Source organism: Martes martes, assembly GCF_963455335.1.
Source record: "Martes martes genome assembly, chromosome: 11".
In the NCBI taxonomy this organism is placed as follows: Eukaryota; Metazoa; Chordata; class Mammalia; order Carnivora; family Mustelidae; genus Martes; species Martes martes.
In genome coordinates this window covers 50,686,932-50,710,296 of record NC_137899.1, presented here as the reverse complement: position 1 = coordinate 50,710,296, position 23,365 = coordinate 50,686,932, and the positions used below count along the sequence as shown (strand labels likewise).

General features: G+C 39.7%; 1 protein-coding gene across 1 annotated transcript in view; it reads right to left on the bottom strand.

The window, feature by feature from the left end:
* The window catches only part of LRRC72 (leucine rich repeat containing 72), a gene marked incomplete at both ends in the record, with an annotated part of 57,463 nt that overhangs the window by 9,560 nt on the left and 24,538 nt on the right, over window positions 1-23,365 (bottom strand). Inside the window, 4 exons of the mRNA XM_080818722.1 lie at window positions 417-506; window positions 7,885-7,995; window positions 9,108-9,189; window positions 19,652-19,721. Coding sequence (XP_080674848.1) covers window positions 417-506; window positions 7,885-7,995; window positions 9,108-9,189; window positions 19,652-19,721 — 353 coding nt within the window. The remainder of the gene's footprint in view (window positions 1-416; window positions 507-7,884; window positions 7,996-9,107; window positions 9,190-19,651; window positions 19,722-23,365) is intronic.

Sequence of the window (23,365 nt, the reverse complement as noted above, 5' to 3'; positions counted from 1 at the left end):
TATTCATAAAGAAGTTATCATTGAATATATAAGTTTTAATATATATGTTTACAGAATTGCAAAGAATACAATTTTTAGAACTTAAATAAGCCGTAAGAGATTTAGTCCAATTCTTTCATTTGTGAAATGAAACACTAAAATACCAGGAATAGATGATTTGGCATTCAACACATTCATGTCCAAATCAGGATGAGGAGACCTGTTCTCACGCTCAGTTAGATGGCCTTTTCCATACAGTGATCAAGAGAAATGAATTCCTAAACTAGGGCAAATTTCACAGAGCAAAAATTTCAAAAATAAATCACTGGGAAACTTCCACTTACAAAAAAGAATTATTTTCAAAGACTTTCAGCATTTTTAAACTAGTGAACTATAAGACTGCCTTTCAAGTATTTCTCTGTAAGAGGTATCCTTACGTTTTCGGTCAAGAAATTGTACTTCCGGAAGGTGGTAGATTATATATAAACGGTACAGGTTATATTGGCACAAAGGGTTTTGGTGGAGAGCTGCAAAGAAAGAATCCAAATTAAGATGTCAGATTTCAAAACTGGTTTCATTTATCACTGGATAAACTATAGGAAATTGCAGAATTAATGTGAAACGTAAGAACATGTAAAATTCTGCTTCATAGACCAAACCAGTGGCCTCCCTAATCTCAATTATTCAGAGCAGCACTTATTTCTCATTTGTGAAATTCATTCATTCAACAAATATTTCCTGAGTGCTTACTATATATACTAAGAACGGTGCAAGGTGCTGGAGACATAGTGTTGACCCAGTTCTACCACGAACGAGGAAAATTTTAGCCATCAGTTAATTAGTAAAGGAAGAACAAGAGATCAGCTCTGTGGGGGTCTTGATGCTGTTCTCTATGACAGGATTTGTTCACTTGGTTCTCTTCTTCCAGTCTCAGAGGTCACACGGGTGCCGCCTGGAGATGGGCAGAGGTGCCGTACATGGCACGGACCAAATAAAGTTTTCCTTCTCCACTTAAAACCGCTGCACATATTTCCGAGTACCTAAACGCCTGTAGCCGCTTCACGTCTCCGCAGGAACAGACCTGAGCTGGTGCTGATCTTGGATGGTGTCTCCCTCTGGCCAGATGCAGGTGCCTCTGACTTCCTTAGCTCAGGTGCCGGGATCCCTCATGAATCAGGCTGTGTCCCACAGTAGCTGGAGGTGGGAAGCAAGCGCAGGTGGAAGAGCTCCTGGGGTGGCTGACGTCACACGCTCTACGCATCCGCATGCAGGTACATTTTTTTAAATCTTCAACTAGAAGTCGTGAGAGTTTTATTTTTAGGGAAAGAGTAAAATCGCTTCTCTCTTCTTCCCTGGATATATTAGACAGGGTTATTTTAATACAATGTGAAATAAAACTTTTATGATTTCCACGTGGGTATCTTTAGCTCTTGGAGTCTGCCTAAATGCAATTAATTTGCAGACAGCACTTCGGAAAAATACGTCTGGGGAGGAGAATCACCACTAGGTGGCAGTAGGAGAAAGAGTTCCGGCCACCATATAACCGCATCCCTCCCTCCCGAAATGGGGCTCATTTATTGCACATGTTAAATTTAGGAGTAGCGCTGTGGCATTTGACTGTAAAACAGAGAGAGGCTTGATAAAAGCACGAAAATATTAAGCATTAGAAGCCCAGAAAAGAGCAGTTGGCAACATAAAGACGAGTGCGTGCTTAGAACACAACGATTTTGCTAAAAACTGAAAAAAATTACGCCTCTAGATGTTTTCCCTGTAGGTTATAAAACATTTTGATATTTACTGTATAAACACAAACTTTTCTGGCTAATCAAATCGTTACATATCGCTCTTCCCTGTGGAAAAGTTGAGCTTTAGAAGGACTTGGAGCAGGCAATGGAAGACACCTGGTAGCTCTTAAAGGAACGCACTCAGAATGAGGAGGGCAGACAAGACACTGGAGAGCCAGGAGCACCCGAGAATTTAAAAAGACAGGAAATGTGTGTGCAGTGGGAGGAGAGGAAAAATGAAATGGAAGATTTGCAAGATTTCTCGAGTAACAGAAAAGGTTTACATTTTAAGCTTAAAAGGGAGGGAATTTAAAGTGGTAACCAATAATTATAAGTACTGGACAGGGAGTGGAACGGATGTATGTTAAACCAGTAATAAGGACAGGTTTTTAAAAGATCCACAGGGATCACGCATTGTAGTTTGAGCCAGAAAGAGAAAAGAACGTCCTTCAGTGATGGAAAAGCAAAACACAGTCGTTGCTAACGAGAGTTCAGGAGGAAGAGAAAGTCCCATCACAAATGCTTTAGCGCAGAAGTCCGCTCTGCGGTTGCTGCGTTGGAGAATCCCATCTGACAACTCAGAACCCTGTGGTCCGTTCTAGCAGCCGGGAGTGGAATCTGCCTCTGCCTGTGATGTTCACAGAACAGGAACCAATGCCGTTTACTCTCCGCATCCCCTTCATACTCTTTTCCCTCTGGGAATATTCCTATTTCATGTCTTCTCTCGGCTTCTCCCAGTCTTTAGTTAAGTCACTTCTTTACCTAAATTGAAAAACCTTCTAGCTTCAGCGAAACAGAACATCAGATTTAGACTTACTGCTGTTACAGGACTTACGAAGAAGACGTCCCAGTACTGAAAACTCGATGCCCTTATTATGGCTCACCGTTTATCGCATCCTAACGTAAAATCTAAGGGATGGCAGGTCAGAACACTGGGCTGGTAGCCCCGCCTCTGCTTAAATTAGCTTAAAAAAAAAATAGAAATGAATAATTTAAGAGGCATCTCATCTTTATGATTTTCCTTTTTTTCCCTTGCTCTTAAGTTTTTGAAAGAGGCAATCTTATTTTCAACTCTTTTTTCCCCCCTCTTCCAGACTATTAAACATTTAACATTTTGGATTTATGAGTTTTGGATTGCTGCTATAAAATTATCATAAATTAAGTTTCTAAGATATGAAATCAGTTTCCTGTGTCTGAAAGTTCTGAAGGCCTCCCGTGATGTATGGGTACATTCCTTTAGAAACTATGAAGCAAAATTGCTTACACTTTCACTTTCAATAGGTTAATACTATTTAATCCACTTTCCCCCTAGGCTACTTATGGAGTACACCTCCGTGGCGCCAGCACTGTCTTGCTTATCTTAATTTGGGATTCTGAGTCTAAGCAATTTACATCTATCCAATAATATATCAAAATGCCTTTACTACCTTACTGCACAAGCTTGAATTACATGAGTCCCATGTATGAAGCTACTTATTACTGAAACAGAGGAGAAAAAATTATCTAAATAGTTGGCTTCAGTCAATTTTTTAAAACTTTAGAAGCTAAATTAAGAAGCATCATTTAAATGAACGTTAGTTTTTAAGACCACCATTGAAAGAAAGTTGAGTTGATTGGTAATGCACCAAAACATCCACTTTTTAAAAAGATTTATTTCTTTACTTGAGAGAGACAGTGCATGGGGAGGAACAGAGGGAGAGAGAGGGAGAGAAGCAGACTCTGCTAAGCATGGAGCCTGACATGGGATTTGATCCCATGACCCTAAGATCATGAACTGAGCCGAAATCAAGAGTCGGATGCCTAACTGACTGAGCCACCCAGGTGCTCCAAAATATCCTTTTTAATATATGGGGGAAATGATACAGAGAAGTTAAAAGTCGTAATGTCCTATGTCTATGCAGAACATCCTGTGGGAGTGAGTCTAGCTGTCAATGGCCAGACAGTATGATTTTGAGGTTCTGGTTCAAGGTTGCTTAGTTAGGTCAGCACCTCCATCATTACTGCCATCTTGCTTTAACATCTATGGGCCACTGCACACCATGTGCTTGTACTGAATATGGAAATCATCCTCAATTTTTGAAAGGGGAGTTTGGACTAAAGCAGGGGATGAAGAGAGTTGGAAGACCCAGAATATGCTCTTCTTCACCACAAATAGCAAAGACCCACTTGGCTCTTTTTATTGGGTGATTGTTCTGTTTTGTCATTTGGGAGGGGTGGTCCCACCTTGAAGGGCATTTCAGGTAGAGGCTCAGGTGGAGAGACTGATGAGATCATAGTCACACCCTGATCTCAGTGTCCCTCTTCAGCCCTTGGCTATTTGCAGTCAGTGGTAGACTGGGGCCAAGTGAGGGATAGAAAATGTTTAAGAGTAGAACCTGAAGAAAATGGAGACCCTCTCCTGAAAGGGGCATTCTGTCTCTAATGGAGAATCCTTAAATCACCACTAGGAAGCAAATCTTAAAAATTAAGGAATGGAGGTATCTAAGTGTAATTTCCAACAGTGGAGCTTAATGAAACAAACAAAACTTGAGAGAAATGAGGAAAGTAAGGTTTTAGGAACGGGAGAATGTAAGGATTTTGTGACTGATGGTGGTGCTGTTCTCCCCATGTGCTGGGAAAGAGGCAGGGGGACGGAAGGTCGGGGAAAGTCATCAGCCAGGAAGTAGATCCTGACTTAGGAAGACTTTGCAGAAAGGGAGGGAAGAGGAAAATGGAGCTGGAAAGGAAGGGTGTGGAAAGGTAGACTGCCTGGAGAGAAGAGGCGGGGCCCTCCTGACTCAGCCTGGAAGTCGGGAATTCCAGTTTCCAGGACCTCACACTCGGCAGCTGGGTTAGGCCTCCCTGAAGCTCCCAGCCCTGCTTCTCCTGGGCCATCTCTTGGCAATACTCCTCATAAATGCCAATGGAGGGGAAAATGCCAAAATGGATTAAAGGTTTCCCCTCCAGGCTGTTTTCTCACCCTCTGAAGACCTTGTAATTGGAGTGGAATAGTAACAACACTTCAGCATTTTATATGGTTTTAGGGCTTGAAAAGGCAAAAATTTTAACATTGAAAGTGCATGGATCTCTCATTTTAATTAATGAACTGAATCTAATCTGTGATTGCAAATGAGGCTCATAGAAACCGAATCTGGGCACATTACTGCCCCAATACAATTAGTAGTCTAGTACATGGAAACTTTTTTCCCACATAATATCTTTAGCCAAAATGGGTCAAGTGTTCACAGTATGCATTATTTGCTACCAAAACTTTTCTAAAAATGCTTTCTTTGAGAAATTGGACACAGCATTTGCTCCATTTCAAAAAATGACCTCACTACAAAGATTCTCGGTTGGAACCATTGTGGTTATGTAACTTGAATTATAATCACTATGATTTTAAGTAGAGGTCACTTAAACTGTTGTGACAGGTAATGATAGGGACATTATACTACCAAGTTGGCAGAACAGCCTTTCAAAGAACTGGAAAAGACCCTTCTGTACCCCACCTCAGGGCTTACACAAGTCTGTGCTCACACACACATGCTGAACAAGGGGGTCATGGACTGGATTTCAGACACTCCTCACTCCCGGGCCAGACACCTTCGTTCAGGGCATAATCCTGTTGACTATGATAGGATGACCTTGGCTGCTAACTTCCAAATCTTGTATTGTAAGATGTTTCCTTAAATTATTGAGTTCTTACATTTAGCAAATCATCCAATTAGTTTCATATCAAGCTCCCTCAGCTCTCTGAAAAATATTTAGGCCAAAAGTTATAAAACCATAAACCATGGGACTTCTGTGTCACCATGTATTAGAGTGTCGTATGATAAATATTTACTGAATGGATGAATAAAAGATAAATACTTATTAAACAAGCGAATGAATAAATGCAAAACAAAGAAACAAGGCATGAGTTTAAGTCCCGACATTTCTTAGTAGTTTGGTTAAAGCTCGGACACTTGCATTTCCACCATTCAAAAGGAAGTCATTCTAATCACATCATAGGATTGCTGTGAAGATTTAAATGAGACTATAATAAGAAAGCATTTTCTCAACAGGGAAGACATTCAAATATGTTGTTATAACAATTATTATTTCAGATGTCAGTTATGTTGTTAAAATCTATTTACTACTCAGCAGATTTTCAAGACTGTGAGCATCTTAATTCATCTAATTTACATAATCCACAGTAAAACCATTTTTGATTTTGTCACTGCTTCAAAATAACATGAATGTCAAGAAATGCTCTTTAAAAACATGTCTTACAGAGTTAGCTTAATGTTTGAGGTAATCCTGAGAGCTAGCTAGTAGCCCATTTTATGGAAAAACAAAGATAAGTGAGAGTTCCAGATCTAGCATAGTCAGTCTTTTCATCACAGAAGTGTTTGTTCAGTGGACAAGGGCCAGATGGTTCCAGTACACAGGCCAGTGCTGAGTCTTTCACAGAACTTTACCATGTTTCAAAAATAAGCATGGGATTGTTTGCATGTTAAAAGGTGTCCAAGGTAGCAAGGCGGCCATGTTGCCAGCCCTAGGGGACACCATCCAGTGTGTAGTCAATAGAAATGCGCCCCATGGGGCTCCTGGATGGCTCAGTGGGTTAAGCCTCTGCCTTCAGCTCAGGGCATGGTCTCAGGGTTCTGGGATCGAGCCCCGTATCGGGCTCTCTAAAAAAAAGAAATGTGCCCCTTGGACCTGTGCTCTGAGAAGAACAAGATGGGAACTAACAGGAGATAATGAAAACCCATTTAAATGGGGGGAAGCAGAGAAGAAAGGGTGATGATAGGTTCATAGTAACTAGTGAGTGCGTAAGGACGGTAAGGGAGTGTGGATGGTCTTGACCAAATGCACAGTTTCTGGCCTGAGTGGATGTGCTAAGGGGAGATGTGGGATGTGGGAATCAACTCAGATTATTGTATGTTTGTGAAACTTCTTTTCAAAGGGAAAATCAACACAATTTTAGATTAACAAAAAAGAAGCATGGAATTCCCATGAACTTGGTATAGTTTTAATATTTGGGTTTAAACAATGTATATATAAGCACATAAGTCATTTCTCCCCAATACAGTAGATGTTATTACTGATTAGCACTGAAAGCATATGAAAACTATAATTACTCTATGTATTGATCTGATCAGAACCTTCACCATCAACACCAGTTTGCACATATTCAAAACATTGTTTCAGGCAATTCTGAGAATTGAATAGAAAATGAATAGGGGAAAAAAAAACCACATCTGTTTCATGACATTATATAAACAAGTCTCCTAACTCTCAAGTTTGGGAACCCACTCATCAGTCTGAGTGTCTTTTCCCTTGGTACATGCAGAAAATTTCATCTTCTCTTGCAATCCTGTGCGGGTTATTTACCCTTCAAGATTATGAGCTTATTGAGCAAGAGCTGTGTATTATTTATTTTTCCAACCCATTTCACAGTTTCTTCCATGACATAGGTTACCTCCTTGCTGGGTGTGATTCAATATACATGAATGAAATTTGCTGTTCACCTACTGGAAAGCTTAAAAAAAAAGAACTTAACTTTTATCTTTTGGTGTCATTTTTATTAATATAATTCATATACCACATGATTCACCCATTGTAAGTATACAATTCATGTATTTTAGTATATTCGAAGAGTTGGCCAACCATCACCACAGTCAATTGTAAAACATTTTCATCATCCCTAGAAGAACCCCACAACTCCTTATTCTTTAACTAGGCCCCCTGGTCCCCTCTGTCCCCCAGTCCTGGACAAACAAGAATCTATTTAAAAATAGCTATCGCTCAGTGTGGTTATCTCCATAGGTGTGTCCATTTGGGACACGTCATGTAAATGGAATCATACAACCGTGCTAAACTTAGTTCCGAGATAAAACCAAACACACAGATTTAAACAGGTAAATCTTTTGTCGCTTTTGTCACTTCCCTTTGGCATGCCATGTCATGTCTCAAAAAATGTTTTCCATCTGTTTTTTTTGCAAGAACATGTTTTAAAAGAGAATAAGATTAAATCTTATTTTCAAGAATATTTAAGGATTTCGTTATAAACATTGATCAATTTTAAACTTAAAAAATGACACCTGTCCTGTGTCGTTACTGTTTTAACTTATGGCCATAGAAGCAAACAAACAAATACTTAGGATCTTCAGATTTGGCATCCCCTTTAATTCCTTCACTGTGGCGTCAATGTTTGTTAGCTCATTGTGGTGAAGCAGGAGCAAATACAATGAAGGCAGAGAATGCAGGCCTGAAAGACATTTTTTTAAACAAGATTTTAAACATTCTCAATGCTAATTAAACATGCCAGCTAAACAAAAGCAAAAAACACATTTCAGCTGGTACAAGGAGTCATTATTAATAATAATGTGATTTATCATTAAATATGCAACAAAGCACAAGAATTCGAATAATTGAGTATGATGTGGACATGTAGAACCAACTTCTTTCCACTGTTATTATTTAATGGTTTTTTTTTTTTCTGTAGCAATAATTTTGTTTGTTTGATTTTGGAGGGGTTATTTTCTTTACTCTTCTTCTTTTTGTTGTGTTTTGTTTTGTCAGTGTTACTTAGATTCATAATGCCAATCAAGGGGAAAAAAATCACTCATTTAATTCAGTACCTTCCCCGAAATTGCTCAGCTAAATATTTTCTTTACACAACAGGAAGCCACATATTCATGTTATTTGTGTTGATTCTAAATTTCACATATTCCCACATTTTTAACAGAAATGGAAGTGGGCTATGTCTTTACCATAGCCACATCACAGCTGACTTGGCTAAGTTTCTTTCTCCATGGTGGATCTTAAAATTTATGACATTTTGACTCTATGATACATGAGTTAAAAAGATTGTTTTGGGCTGTGCCTCTTTGTATTTTGTGATCCTAGTAAATCATGTACTTTTATACCTGACTTGAAATTGTCAACTTAGAGATAGTTACGCATAAAATTAACTCAGAGCGAGAAGAGGAATTTGGCTGCTTAAATTCATAGCCACTGAAAACAGTAAGGCTATTTGTGAAATTTTTATATTGATTAATGCTCCCAAACATTGTTAAAATTTGCTTCCCTAATACCCACTTTGTCTCCAGCTGTGCAGGAGCATGGCACAATTTCTATTTAGAACAAGATTCTTTCACATTTTGAATAAGGCGCAGGACAATATTACATTAAGACTGTAATCTGAAGCACATTTTTCAAAATGAAATGTATAAAAGAACATTTTAAAAAATGAATTTCATCCCATATTTTCACCAGAAATGTTCCAATAGATATTTGCATGCCACTAGCAGTATGATAGTTATTGGTTCTTACTCAAGTGAAAATCTATTCAGTCAGCAGGAAACATTGAAGACATACCTCTTATGTCAAATATGGCGTTGTGGTTCAGATAGAGCTCTGACAGACAATAGTTTCTAGTTAGGAATGTTAATCCTTGGAGCTGAAAATAAGAGAGAATAATATACTTTCTATAGTAATTTATATATATGTATGTGTGTTTATATCTATATATAAAAATAAATGTGTATATATATTTATAAAATTAGAGTGTGATCAGAGAAGTTTGATGTTTGCTATCATTATTATTTCTGACCATTTGGTCTGGGCTATGAGTTTCCATCTGGATCGTCTTTGAGGACATTGGGATGAAAAGGACGTTTTCAGCTAACTGAAGACAAAGCTCTCATCCTATCTCTCCCAAACTTCTTGTATAGTTTTCCATGCCTCTGTAATCTGGCCTAGCCCCTTTGCTCTAACTCTGTTTCTCCCGGTTCTGCCGCCTGCAGTTTCACTGGATCTGTCCCCACGTACCCACTAACCCACCATCACACATTATTTAGTGACCAGTATGTGCAGATGGCTTTCTCCTCAATGCTGAGGCCATGTCTGCATCTATGTATGAGTCATGCTTTCTCTTTTGCCTGCATAACTTTTCTCCCTGGTGCATTTCTGGTAATTCTTAAGGATCGGCTCTTGTCCAACCGGACATACCAAACCATGCTGGAGGGGCAGCTGCGTGGCTCATTTGGTTGAGTGCCCAGCGGAGGCCGTGATTTTGTGACACTGAGCTCGAGGCTCACACTCAGAGGGGAGTCTGCTTGAGATTCTCCCTCTCCTTCTGCCCCTCCCATTTTCCAAACAGTATGGTGAAGTCGCATCTTTTTTTCTTTTTTTAAGGTTTTGTTTATTTATCTGAAAGGGAGAGGGAAAGAGAGGGGGAGAGGGTCAAAAGGAAACAGGGAAGCAGTCTCCCTGCTGAGCAGGGAGCCCAATGCAAGACTGGATTCCAGGACCTGGGATCATGTCCTGAGCCGAAGGCAGACGCTTAACTGACTGAGCCACCCAGCCACCCCTCACATCTTACTTTAAAGATTAGATTAGAAATGTAGTTCTATGAACTGCAAATAGTCAAAAGCAGTCTTGGAAATTCCTCAAATGAACCATTAAGTACTGTATTCAGAAACGGGGTATTCAACTCTAGACTGAAGGTCAGAAATGACTGTTACTCTGCAAGGAGAACTGTTTTTTAAAAAAATTTTGACTCTATAACCTCGAGAAAATTTAACAATTTATTTGAGTTATGAGGATGGTAGAGCCATAGAGGTGTGGCAGGTATCTTCTAAAAGCAGCAAGTTAGTTAAATATAAGGCTATCTTTCTACTTAATACAGGATCTATCAGGGAGAATATTCCCATTGAATAGTTACTGACCAAATGCTTAGTACTTTCTATACAGAAATACACATCACTTTCTATGCAGAAGTATATGCTCATGATTATACATTAGTATTAGGTGTTTATTAAAGCTTATCCTAGTGATTATTGTTATCATTAAATATAACTGTTTTGGCCTTTGATCGATTGATTCAGATAGATGCCGATGCATTGGACTTAGTGAGGATTTACTGCAAATTTTAGCCCTGAGACATAGCTCAGAAAAGCTGTCATAGATTTGTATGCAAAGTTTCAAAACTGATTTCTTTAATTAATTTTCTTTAATTCTATTGTTGCTTCTGCAACACACATTATGAAGCTATGAAAGGCACGTGTGCCGCTCATCTCATCGTTTCACAGATTTATCTGCATCCAGTTAGGTCAGCACCCATGCAGGAGGGCCACCAGCAATTTCCCACAGCTTTTCCTAAATCATGAGAGGGACTATGTTCCTCCCAAGTAGGAGACCATGCAACACACTGAGGGTGCGGGGGTCCCAATGGGCTTCCTATCCCTTTCTCCTCTCCCATCCTTCCTTCCACTCACCACTACCTGATCGAACGATGGCCACACCTGACACAAGAATAGAAAACAAACCCCAGTGGAAACCATGACTACTTCTCTTCTTTTCCAGTTGCCTGCCGGACCACACATCAACAGAACCTTTCTAATTACTCAAGACTTTAATTTCTTTTGCATGGACTTATTAACACAAGAAGAATACTAATAAACTTAATAGTTTCATCTCAATTATAGAATCATGGTTTTCCCAAGAGCCTTACTATCCTTTGGGCCATGTTTACTGGGATTTTAAGACTGCACTGTTTGTTGGGGTAAGATGGGTAGGGGAATGGAGTGGAAAGAGATAAAACCAGTTCAAGAGGACCCTGGAAGCTATTACAAGATTTTGTGCAGAGGACTGTGACTGTCCAATTTTGTTTTAGAAAGAAAATGGCAGGAAAGAACACAGTTTAGAAGGGAGAGTAAGCATAATGGCAGGAGTTGAATGAGAAGGGCGTGACGCTAATTCAGAAGACTATGTGGTGGTCCAGAGTAGAGTAATGGCAGTGGGAGAAGAAAAGTAGAGGGAATTGAGAGACAGTTCCAAGGTAGGAATCACAGGACTTAATAGACACTGCAATGTAGCAAGCTATTGAAGTCAAGATCTAGGAGTGAAACTGGAAGACGGGCTGATTGCCCCGACACTCAAGCCATTGTTAAAGTAAATGGCATATATATAATATATATAGTATTATAATTATCCACTTAGAAAAATCTACACTATTAATTTGAAGGATCACCATAGGATTTATATGGAATGTGACATTTCACAAATCATTTATTTTGGTTCAGGGCTTGGCACATAGCAAGTGCTCAATGAACAAGAGCTATTATTACTTAACCATTATTTTTTATACATAAAGAGAGAGAGCTGAGAGTACTTCCATTTAATGTAAAGCACTTACATGTAGTCCCCAGGGTAGTAGTGGAGGAAAAATTATGCCAGCATGAATTTAAAATTAAAGAGGCATTCTTTTAGAACAGGGCTTCTCAACCTCTATAACTATGGACATGGAGGGCCAGGTTATTCTTTGCTGGGGTTGGGAGGTCTGTCCTGTGCATTGTAGTATGTTTAAGAACAAATCTAGTCTCTACCCACTAGATGCCAGTAGCACACACACCCTCCACTTGGGACAATCGAAAGTGTCTCCAGAGATTGCCAAATGTCTGCTGTAAGGGAAAGACGGGGTGTGTGTGTGTGTGTGTGTGTGTGTGTGTGTGTGTGTGTGTGTGTAAAGTCACTTCTTGTTGGGAACAGCTGATTTAGAGTCAAGGGAAGAGGGAGGGTCATATTGATAAAATGCTAGCTGTCATTGGCCCCTGTGCTAGATGGTTTCACAGGCATTATCTAATATGATGCTTATAGTAGCCCTGTGTTATTTGTTTTATTCCTTATTTACCTAGAAGGAAACTGGGCTCAGTGAAGTTAAACAACTTTCTCAAGGTAACAGAGCAAGGATAAATCCAAGTCTGTCTGATTCTCAAATCAAAAACTGGCATATAGTACATCATAATTGAGTTCATTAAAATAGTTGAATCTCTATATAAAGTAGCCAGAAGACATGAATTTGAACATGCTTTGAAGAAATGGAAAATATTGTTAGTTTGAGCAATGGAAAATACTTCTTAAATTATTTTTCTACTATTTCAGCAATGTTTCTCACCAAAAATCATGTTTAAAATACATCCAAAAATATTTGGCATAAAATGGAAAAAAAATTAGAAAAACTATTCTCACAAAATATATGTCCAGCAAAGTACTACATACATACTAAACCAACTAAAATTCCATGATGTATGTTGTAAAGCTACTTGGAAAAAAAGTAGCAATTCAAAAAATTCTTTACAAGTATTTAAAATAGCACCTTAAAAATTATTTAGTTTTTCAAATGCTCTAAGCTGTTTTTAGAACAACATGTATTAGGTATTAAATGAATAAATAAGTATATATGTACCAGAACATTACTGAAGGAACCAACTAGCATTGTATATATTGGCATATGGAGTATTTTCCAATACTCAATCTAAAATTTTCCATTGTTGGGCGCCTGGGTGGCTCAGTGGGTTAAAGCCTCTGCCTTTGGCTCAGGTCATGATCTCAGGGTCCTGGGATCAAGCCCCACATCAGGCTGTCTGCTTGGCAGGGAGCCTGCTTTCCCTTCTCTCTCTGCCTGCCTCTCTGCCTAGTTGTGATCTCTGTCAAATAAATAAATAAAAATCTTAAAAAAAAATTTCCATTGTTCAAATTACTAGTATTTTCTAATCAAAATATTTTCAAATTAATGTCTTCTCGATGGTATATATATAAATATACTTATTTAATCTTCACAACAAACTCATGAGGTATGAGTACTATTATTATCTTATTTTAAGGTAAAATCATTTTAAGTCCTAACTAGATGTACAGCGTAGATATCTATGACTTTCACAACCAAGCAGTGAAGCCTTATTTAGGTTATTCATGTTGATTTCCTTTTTTTGAAAAGGTTTTAAATATTTGGCAAAATATAATTCTTTCAACAAAGTTGACATAAAGGATAGAATTAATGTTGCCCTGAGGCAACAGAAACATGTAAGAGCCCAAATTAAGTGGAATGCATGCTAGTTCATTTTATTCTTTAACAGTTTTTGTGCTCTGGTATGGGATTTGTGCAGCTCTAAATCATTTTTTAGAACAAAGTATGTTATGTATAAATGAATAAATGTATATACCTAGACCTTGTTGAAGGAACCAACTAAAATTCCGTGATGTGTTATAAAGCTACTTGGAGAAAGATAGTAATTCAAAGAATTATTTACAACTATTTAAAATAGCACATTAAAAATAATTCTTTCATATTTTAAATTGTGATTTGCTAGTTTCGTACATCAGTATTCCTTTCTAAAATATACATATTTGAGCTATTTACCAAATTCTCAATATGTGCCGAATGCTTAGGAGGTGGGAAACAGTAACATATCTTTTTATAAAAATTATTAACATATAATGTATTGTTTGTTTCTGGGTACAGGTCTATGATTCATCAGTCTTAGACAACACCCAGTGCTCACTGCAACACATACCCTCCCTAATGTCCATTACCCAGCCACCCCATCCCCCCACCCCCCTCCCCTCCAGCAACCCTCAGTTTGTTTTTTGAGATTAAGCATCTCTTGTGGTTTGTTTTCCTTTCTGGTTTCATCTTGGGAAACAGTAACATATCTTAATGGCATAGAAGAATGAGTCCAGGATCTTTCTTAAAATGATTTTGCTTATTTCAATCAGAGCATTCTCTGGTCAGTTAGTAGAGAATGTGTCATTATAAATAAGTATTTCAAGGGGCACCTGGGTGGCTCAGTGGGTTAAAGCCTCTGCCTTCTGCTCAGGTCGTGATCCCAGGGTCCTGGGATCGAGCCCCGCATCGGGCTCTCTGCTCAGCGAGGAGCCTGCTTCCTCCTCTCTCTCTGCCTGCTTCTCTGCCTATTTGTGATCTCTGTCTGTCAAATAAATAAATAAAATCTTTAAAAAAAATAAATAAATAAGTATTTCAATTATTTTTTAGATGATGAAGGTTATAAACAATGACTTTGCCAGAAGAGGTATTTTTATTTGAATTTAGTTTGTAAAGTTTGTCACCTATTTGGTATTCACTACCTGGCAGAAACTCAGAACCCATTTTGGACAGTCGCTTGGTGAAGCTTTCTACAGGTTTTTCATCAAATGCTTCCTCTAATCTGAGCCAAATCAAATATTCCAAAGGACTGCTAGTTCTTCCAGAAATTAAAGGAGACCAGCATTGTGGGACTCAGTAGAAAATTTTTGAGGTGATGAGCCCAAACACAAATAGATCAATGGGTAGACCATTTGAAATTGTACTGTTAAAGGCAAGTCACTCCACTTCTCATGGAGGGTTGGAAAGGGTTGACCATGGACCTAAACCTCCTTCGGTCAGGCTTGCTGGAAGATGAGACAAGGGAGTCTTCGGAAGGCCTCATCTAAGAGGATCTAAGAGCAGCTGCCTCCCACGGACTCTATGAGGGTAACTGAACAAAAGGCGACCCAGAAATGGAGATGATGCAGAACTGGTGACTGACGATGCAAGTATGAGGAGCAAGTAAGCCCTCAGAGAGCATCCTGAAGGAACCAGAGCTGCCTGAGCAAATCTAGCAAAGCTGGGGCACTGGAAGCAACTTGGCATCTATTCTGTTAATCCAGGGTCAGACCAGAAGCTCCAGTCTGGTCACCCACTAGGTGATAATGGGGATCCTAGCACGTTAGGTTCCAAATATATCAGACTACGTTCATTGCCTCCCCAAACTGTTGCTTTCTGGCATTCCATTCCATGCAGTTGGCAAATGCCGTGCCCTCACCATGAGCACAGCCACTCTCTCTGCCCTTAATTTTATTAGAGCACGTATCGTCACATTTTTTGTTATATATTCTATCAGTGGCCTAAGGTGAGTACACAACAAGCCGCATCCTATAGGAGGATTTTGGCTTTGGGTAACTTCTGAGCTCAACTCAAACTGGCCCATTAATAACTGAGAACCTTTATTTTCTCACATACCAAGAGCTCCAGAGGTAGCGAGAGCCTCCCTCTTAGTTCACAATGATTCTCTGGGCCGTACTTTTCTTTATTTTTTTTTTTTAAGAGTTTATTTATTTATTTGACAGAGAGAGAGCACAAGTAGGCAGAGAGGCAGGCAGAGAGAGAGGAGGAAGCAGGCTCCCCGCCAAGCAGAGAGCCCGACGCGGGGCTCGATCCCAGGACCCTGAGATCATGACCTGAGCCGAAGGCAGAGGCTTAACCCACTGAGCCACCCAGGCGCCCCCGTACTTTTCTTTAAATGTCACCTACATTCTCAAGCTGATGGGAAGGTTCCTGCTTCATATCAGGCAAGAAAACATCAGGGAAACGAGGGACCGCTCTGCTAGTACTCTCTTTTAGGAATGAGGAAACCTCTCACAAAAGCCTCCCCTCAGATCCCATGTCTTTGCTACCTTAATTGGGACATGTGCCCATTCATGGATTAGCCACTCACAGGGACGATGGGATTATCCTGAATGGGTTAGACGGTTCAGGATCCACTTCCTGGAACTGGGGATGGGTCACCTACCTGAGTAAAAAGGAGATGTATGTGCCAAAACCTAAATCCAGATTCTGCTCGATAGGTAAAAGGAGAAAATGGACATTGAATGGACAACCATAATAGCCAGTACATACATCTCAGCAAAAGTACTGATTGGATAAATGAATCAACAACAAAGATGGGTTCATTTTACTACTTTGTGCCTTCGTTTTTCCCAAATAGAGGGTAGTTTAAGATATTCACTAGTGTCAGAACAAGGCTGATCACAAATTCAGACCACTGTTAATTAAGTGTTGCAATTCTAAATATTTACCTATTTCTACATATTTACATATTTAAATATTTAAATTCTTATGTCAATGTTAATGTTTTCCACTATATTTCTCCATACCATTTCTATGCTGGTATAATGACTTCTTAGTGGTGATCCTATTGCTGTCTGGATTTTATTTTATTTTTTAAAAGATTTTATTTATTTATTTGACAGAGAGACAGCAAGAGAGAGAGAACACAAGCAGGGTAAGAGGGAGAGGGAGAGGCAGGCCTCCCGCTGAGCAGGGAGCCTGATGCAGGGCTTGATCCCAGGACCCTGGATCATGACCTGAGCCGAAGGCAAATGCTTAATGACTGAGCCACCCAGACACCTGTGCTTTCTGGATTTTAAAGAAAAGTAATACTCAAAGTTTTACGTATGAATTTTGGTGAAGTACTATCGTAGCTAATACGCTTATCAGAGTTTGGGATTCTGAATAAGACTTTAGTTTTTCATGGAGTGTGACTATTCAGGCAGGAACCAGTTAATTACTGGCCAATAGGAAAACTCTCAGGAGTTTATTTACTTACCCAAGTAACCCTCAACACTTGTTTTGGGTAGGATATCCTTCCGGCGTTCTAGGAACTAAGTAAGTCTATTATTGTAAAGAACAAAGTTAAGTGATGAGGATTTCGGAAATAATATAGTTGGTTTGTTGAACGGAAAGAGTGAAGCACAAGGAGAGAATTCAGTCTCTTGTTGCATTCCTTCCCCACCCACTGCCCTTCGGAAACAGAAGAGAGTGAAATTGTTGGCAGTGTATACAATCCCTTCCTATGTACGTAATGTATCTGTAAGTCAATTGTGTGAAAATTCAATGGTTGGAGAGGGGATGGTGTTCACTACCAAAAGCCAAAAAATATTTTCAAAAATCTCTAATTATCTCTCTCCCTTTAGGCACACAGCGGACACTGCACACGTTCTTTCCTTCAGAACTAAACCCCACAAGAGGCACACATGGAAAACAAAGATTAGTCACTTCTGCCATGCTTTTGATGATTTCCACCTTTATCAGAAGTCGCACACTGGGACCCAGGATAATTTTTGGCAGGGTGTTTAAAAGAGTTTTAACCCTCCCTGCCGCATACAATTCCCATTTCAGCTGCTAGTCGCCTGGGTCTTGAAGGTGATTGCATTTGTTCGCCTAGAAAGGACTTCAAGCTTAGGAGACTTATGCTTACACTTAACAGAAGACTGGAAATCCCATGTGATATTGTAATGCTTTTATAAACATGGCTGCTTAGGGATTCAGTGCTGTGAATCTGGGCTACACGAGCAGACTACTGCTGAAAATTGAAATTATTTCTTTTTAATCAGTGGGTTTCAAAATGTTCAGATTGGATATTCAATTCATAAGGAACAAAAATATAAGCTGTTAGGGGCCGCTGGGTGGCTCAGTGGGTTAAAGCCTCTGCCTTCGGCTCAGGTCATGATCTCAGGGTCCTGGGATTGAGCCCCACATCGGGCTCTCTGCTCAGCAGGGAAGCTGCTTTCTCCTCTCTCTCTGCCTGCCTCTCTGCCTACTTGTGATCTCTGTCTGTCAAAAAAAAAAAAAAATCTTTAAAAAAATATATATAAGCTGTTAGAATGTCAAATTACTGGAAGTTGAGAATAACCAACTGACTAACTCTAATGATTGTTTGGGTTTGCATTTTAGTTCAGCCCTACTCTTTGACATGAAGGGAACTTGGAGTCCCAGTCAGACACCCACTATAGGGGAGGCAGTGGGAGGGCATCTCCTCCTGAACCTTAACCTCTAAGAGAGAACTTTAAGGGTCATGCTCAGTGACCTTGGCGAGAGTTGCCTGCAGTTGGGGACCTGTTGGATTAATGTCTGGTAATTCCTGAGAAAACTAGATCAACTTGGGTAGGAGCTGGGAGGTAACCACCCCCCTTGGCTTCTGACAGCAGGAAAAAGCGTGTTGAGTGCTGGGACCTGCACACCAGGCCACAGAAGGCATATTGATCTGGGGTACTCTACAAGGAATCCCGCCAAGAGAGTAGTCTACCACAGCTCGTGGCTGTCAATTGTAGGTACCATTGGGATAAAAGTGGAGGGGAAGTCAGAAGTGGCCAGGGAAGAGGAATTAGAGTTGAAGAAACCTACTTCTGAATAATCCGTTAAGAGAAAAGAAGTTGACTTTGAACATGTGTTAGTACCAGATGGTACATATCAGGTAAGAACTTTGTTTCTCCCCAGCCCTTCCTCCACACCTCCCCATTCTATGTCAATGCTGGGTAAGGCTGAGGAGAGGGAAAGGAGAGGAAAACAACCAGCTACACCTTCCTAGCTAATAAAAAAGGCAGGCGGCCACCAGCAATCAACTCCGGCTGGATAAGCAAGGGGATGTAGGGAAATGGCTTATTTACTAAAGAAGATTGGAAGTGGATTATTACACTCTCTTAGATATTCTCATTGCCTTCTTAAAAAAATATTTATTTATTTATTTTAGAGAGCACGCATGCTAGCTTGAGAGTGGGGGTTGGGCAGAGAGAAAGAATCTTCAAGCAGAATCCCCACTGAGTGTGGAGCCCTATGTGGGGCTCGATCTCATGACCCATGAGATCCTGACTGGAACTAAAAACCAAGATTCTGATGCTTAACTGACTGAGCCACCCACCCTATAGTGGGTGTCTGACTGGGGCTCCAAGTTCCCTTCATGTCAAAGAGTAGGGCTGCACTAAAATAATCTCTTTTTTTAAAGATTGGGGGGGTGCCTGGGTGGCTCAGTTGTTAAGCGGCTGTCTTCTGCTCAGGTCACAATCCCGGGTCCTAGGATTGTGCTCCACCATTGGGCTCCCTGCTCCGCAGGAAACCTGTTCTTTTCCCACTCCCCCTACATGTGTTCCCTTTCTCACTGTGTCTCTCTGTCAAAAAATAAATAAATCTTGGATGGGAACCATGACTAGGACTCCCATGGACTGTAAGATTTTGAATTACATAAGAGGAATGAGAAGAGTCACCAAGACTGCTGAAGTTTTCTTCCAGGAGTCCAGAAGAAATAGCCTCCACTGGGCAGTTTTGACAGGACATGAGAGACAAAAGTAAAGTTGCAGTCTGATAACATCTCACAAATTGTGCAGTTCAATATAGTAATGTATGTATGTGTTTGCATGTATAGAGTTTCTTACCTAAAGTTAGGAGTATAAAATATTAATACTTTTAAAGATTAACTCCATTATAAATAGGAGATTAAAACAGTGATTTAAGTACAGAGCTATTTAATGATAAAATATAACACTACCTTGTTGTGATGTAGCCATAAATATTTTAATTTTCTAAACCTAGATAGATCAATGACCTCTGTCAGATTCCTGAAAAGGAAAGAAAAAGTGAATATTAGCAACAATTAATTTATTCACAGGTAAGGTGAATTATATAGCAGGACTTTGGAATAACTGGAAAGGCCTCTCTCTTCTTTCAAAATTGTTGTCACACCTACCTACTAATTTCTGAAATACCATCACTAAAACTTCATCCTTTTTTTTAAAGATTTTATTTATTTGACAGAGGGAGAGGCAGCAAGAGAGGGAACACAAGCAGGGGTTGTCGAGAGGGAGAAGCAGGCTTCCCGCAGAGTGCAGAGCCAGACGTGGGGCTCCATCCCCGGACCCTGGGATCATGACCTGAACTGAAAGCAGACACCAAATGACTGAGCCACCCACGCACCGCAAAACTTCATTCATTTGGATTAATATTTTTGTCAGCCAGTTTAAAGGAAATACTGAAGGGAAACACTCTATCACATTACTAGAAATTTAGACTTCGTTATGATTACATTTATTGGGACCTTAATTTGAAAAAAAAAAAAAAAAAGGCTTTACTGGGGACTGGGCAGAGGGGAAAAGGTAAGTGGGGAAGACACCGATTTGTGCCTAAATGTGAAAACTCTTTTGGCTCCTACTTGGACAATGTCTGCAAGGTTCTTGCTTTGGGCTTGTCCAGATCTTGGCCACATTGTATTTAAGATGTGAAAATGGCCTTATGCCAAGAGACAGAGACTAGGTGAAGTGTTTTATTTTCCTTTGTTGTTTAGTAGCTATGGGGTCAAAATATTACCATCCTTCTTGAACTGTGCAGGTGGTCCTAAACCTTGTTGCCGTTGCTGCTCTCTCTGCAAAGGGACAAGCATGGGTGGGGAAGAGGAGTGATCACAAATGGGGCGAAGCCCTGAGGAGAGTTGGTCCTTGACTGCTGTGGGCTGGAATATTCAGATCTCTTTTGTTTCTCAGGGCAGAAACTGTGCCCAGGCTGGGTATGTATACATGTGTGTCTTTATGCATCAAACACTACAGAGCACACACTTTGTGCCAGGAAGTCTTCCAAGTCCTTAACCAATACTAAAGTTCATTAATGTTACATCTATTAACTCATTTGTGGCAACATCCTTTCTCAATTTTGGTTTTTTTTTTTTTTTAAACTTTGGGATACTAAGGGACTATATTTTTTGAAATATTTTAATGAAAATTTTATGAACTTTTTAACAAAAATTTTTAGGAGAACGTGCTTTTAAATCATGCAAAAATATTTCTAAACAAAGGAAACATTTTTCAACAACTCTTTTCTATTGGAAGATTTCAAAACTAAAAAATGTTGAAGGAATAATACAATGAAAGGTTGTAGAGCCCTTATAATGTTAAATATTTTGCCACACTTATGCTCGCTCTCTCTTATCTATGTAATAGATGTTACTTATTGGTTGATCATTTTCTTGCTGAATCATCTGAAAATGAAATTGCAGACTTATCACCGTTAGGGCTTTCACTACTAAATACTTCAGCATGCATATGCCTCAAACAGGGACATACTCCTGCATGGCCACAACGCTGTTATCACACCTTAAAAATTAAATTGAATTCAATAATATCATCTAGCATTCCTTTCATATTCATGTTGTCCCTGTTGCCCCTAATTTTTTTAACAGTTCTTTTCTTTTTCAGTCCAGAGTCCCATCAACATTTATGCTTTGCATTTCAGTTGATAAAAACCCCTTAGTCTTCTTAAATTTAGAATATTCCCCTTTTATTACCTTGACATTGATTTTTGAAGAGTCCAGGACAGTCATCTGATGGAATGTCTCCCATTTCTGATTTGCCTGCTTGCTTCCTCATGATTAACTAACAGGTGGACCATTTTTCAGGAACAAAGGTGGTGATTACTGCATCATAGAAGGAGGCAAGTAATGCCACTTTGTCCCGTTCTTGGTGATGGAAGTTCAGCCCCTTGGTTCTGGCTGTGTCTACCAAGTTTCTCCATTGGAAAAGCACAAATGCTGTCATTGAGAAGTAATATGTGGGGCAAACCTCTGATGACTATGTGTATGTCTCGAGCCCCAATAACTTATTCAATGGCTTTAGCTTCAGCTGATGATCATTGCTGAATCAGATGGTTTGGGATTTCTGTTAAATAGGTGATGGGTATTAAGGAAGGTGCTTGTAATGAGCACCGGGTATTATGATGAAGTGATGAATCCCTAAATTCTGCACCTGAAACTAGTATTACACTATATGTTAACTACCTGCATTTAAATAAAAACTTGAGAAGAACATCCCCCCTTCCCTTTCTTTCTTTTAGTCACTCTCTTTCCCACTCTACTTGTATCTGAAGTTTTTCTTATTCCTTTTCCTTTTTTTTTTTTAAATTCTCAAATTATCCCAAATAAGACTTCAAGCAGACCACACATCCTTTAGACATACACTGTTAGTATTCAAGTGCTTCTCTGGCACAACAAATATTCCAGACTCTTCAAGAGCAACTTCTAATAGGAGACTTATACACAAAATGCATTCTCCTCTCACTGTAGATATGTAGCCTATTTCTGGGAAGAAGCATTTGGATCCTGGTACACCTAAATTATTGCATTGGGCAAAAAAGATAATACATTAGCTTCATCCGTTCCTGTGAAAAATAAAACAATCATTATGTGGTAGCAGAGAAGCTCAAACCCCACTTAGAGGATTTCCCCAAGGATTTCCACGAAAAGTTACTTTAATACATTAATACTTTGAAATATCACCTGTGTCAAGTTAATGTCATTAATTTTCCTGTACTAGTGATTTTGATGCTGAATTTCCAGCTATTACATAATGTAATAAAGTGATTCCCTTTTAAAGGGATTTTTAAATCAAGTCAAAAGGGTTAGTTTTGTGGGGGAGGAGCAAGATGGTGGAGGAGTAGGAGACCTAAATATCGCTGGGTCCCAGGAGTTCAGCTAGGTGATTATCAAACCATTCTGAACACCTACAAACTCAACAGGAGAGAGAAGAGCAGAGCAGTAATTCTAGGAACAGAAAAGCGACCACTTTCTGGAAGGTAAGCATGTGGAGAAATGAATCTGAAGTGATATATGGGAAGATAGACCTTGGGGAAAAGGGCAGGCTCCCAGCAGGTGGCAGAGCAGCGGAGCACAGAATCAGAACTTTTAGAAGTCTGCTCCGCTGAGGGATGTCACTCCAGAGACTAAGCGTGGGGTGGAGCCCTCACAAGGACAGTGTGGCCTCAGGACCTTCTGGGTCACAAAAGGACCAGGGGTATCTGAGCATAGCAGAGCTCCTAGGTATCAGAGTCGGGAAGCCGGCTGCAGAGAAGGAGTCGAGGACTATGCTCTCAGCTCGGGGTTACCTTAAACTGTGATCCAAGGCACAGTCGGGCCACTGCTCTTAAAGAAGAGACACAAGAAAAATATACAGTAACAAATCAGAAAAGACCCAAAACCAGGGGGAGAAGAAAGGAGGGGAGAAAAAAATACACACACACACACACACACACACACACACACACATAGATTAGAGACTGGTGAATAGAACAGGGCCACACACTTAATTTTGGGTGTATTTTGATCTGTAAGAAGAAACTGCCTCCAAAATTTTAAAGAAAGAAAAACTTATATATATACAAAAATAAGGGTAAGCATGATGAAGGGATGGAATGTAACTGTAAAGGCGACAATGAAAAAACA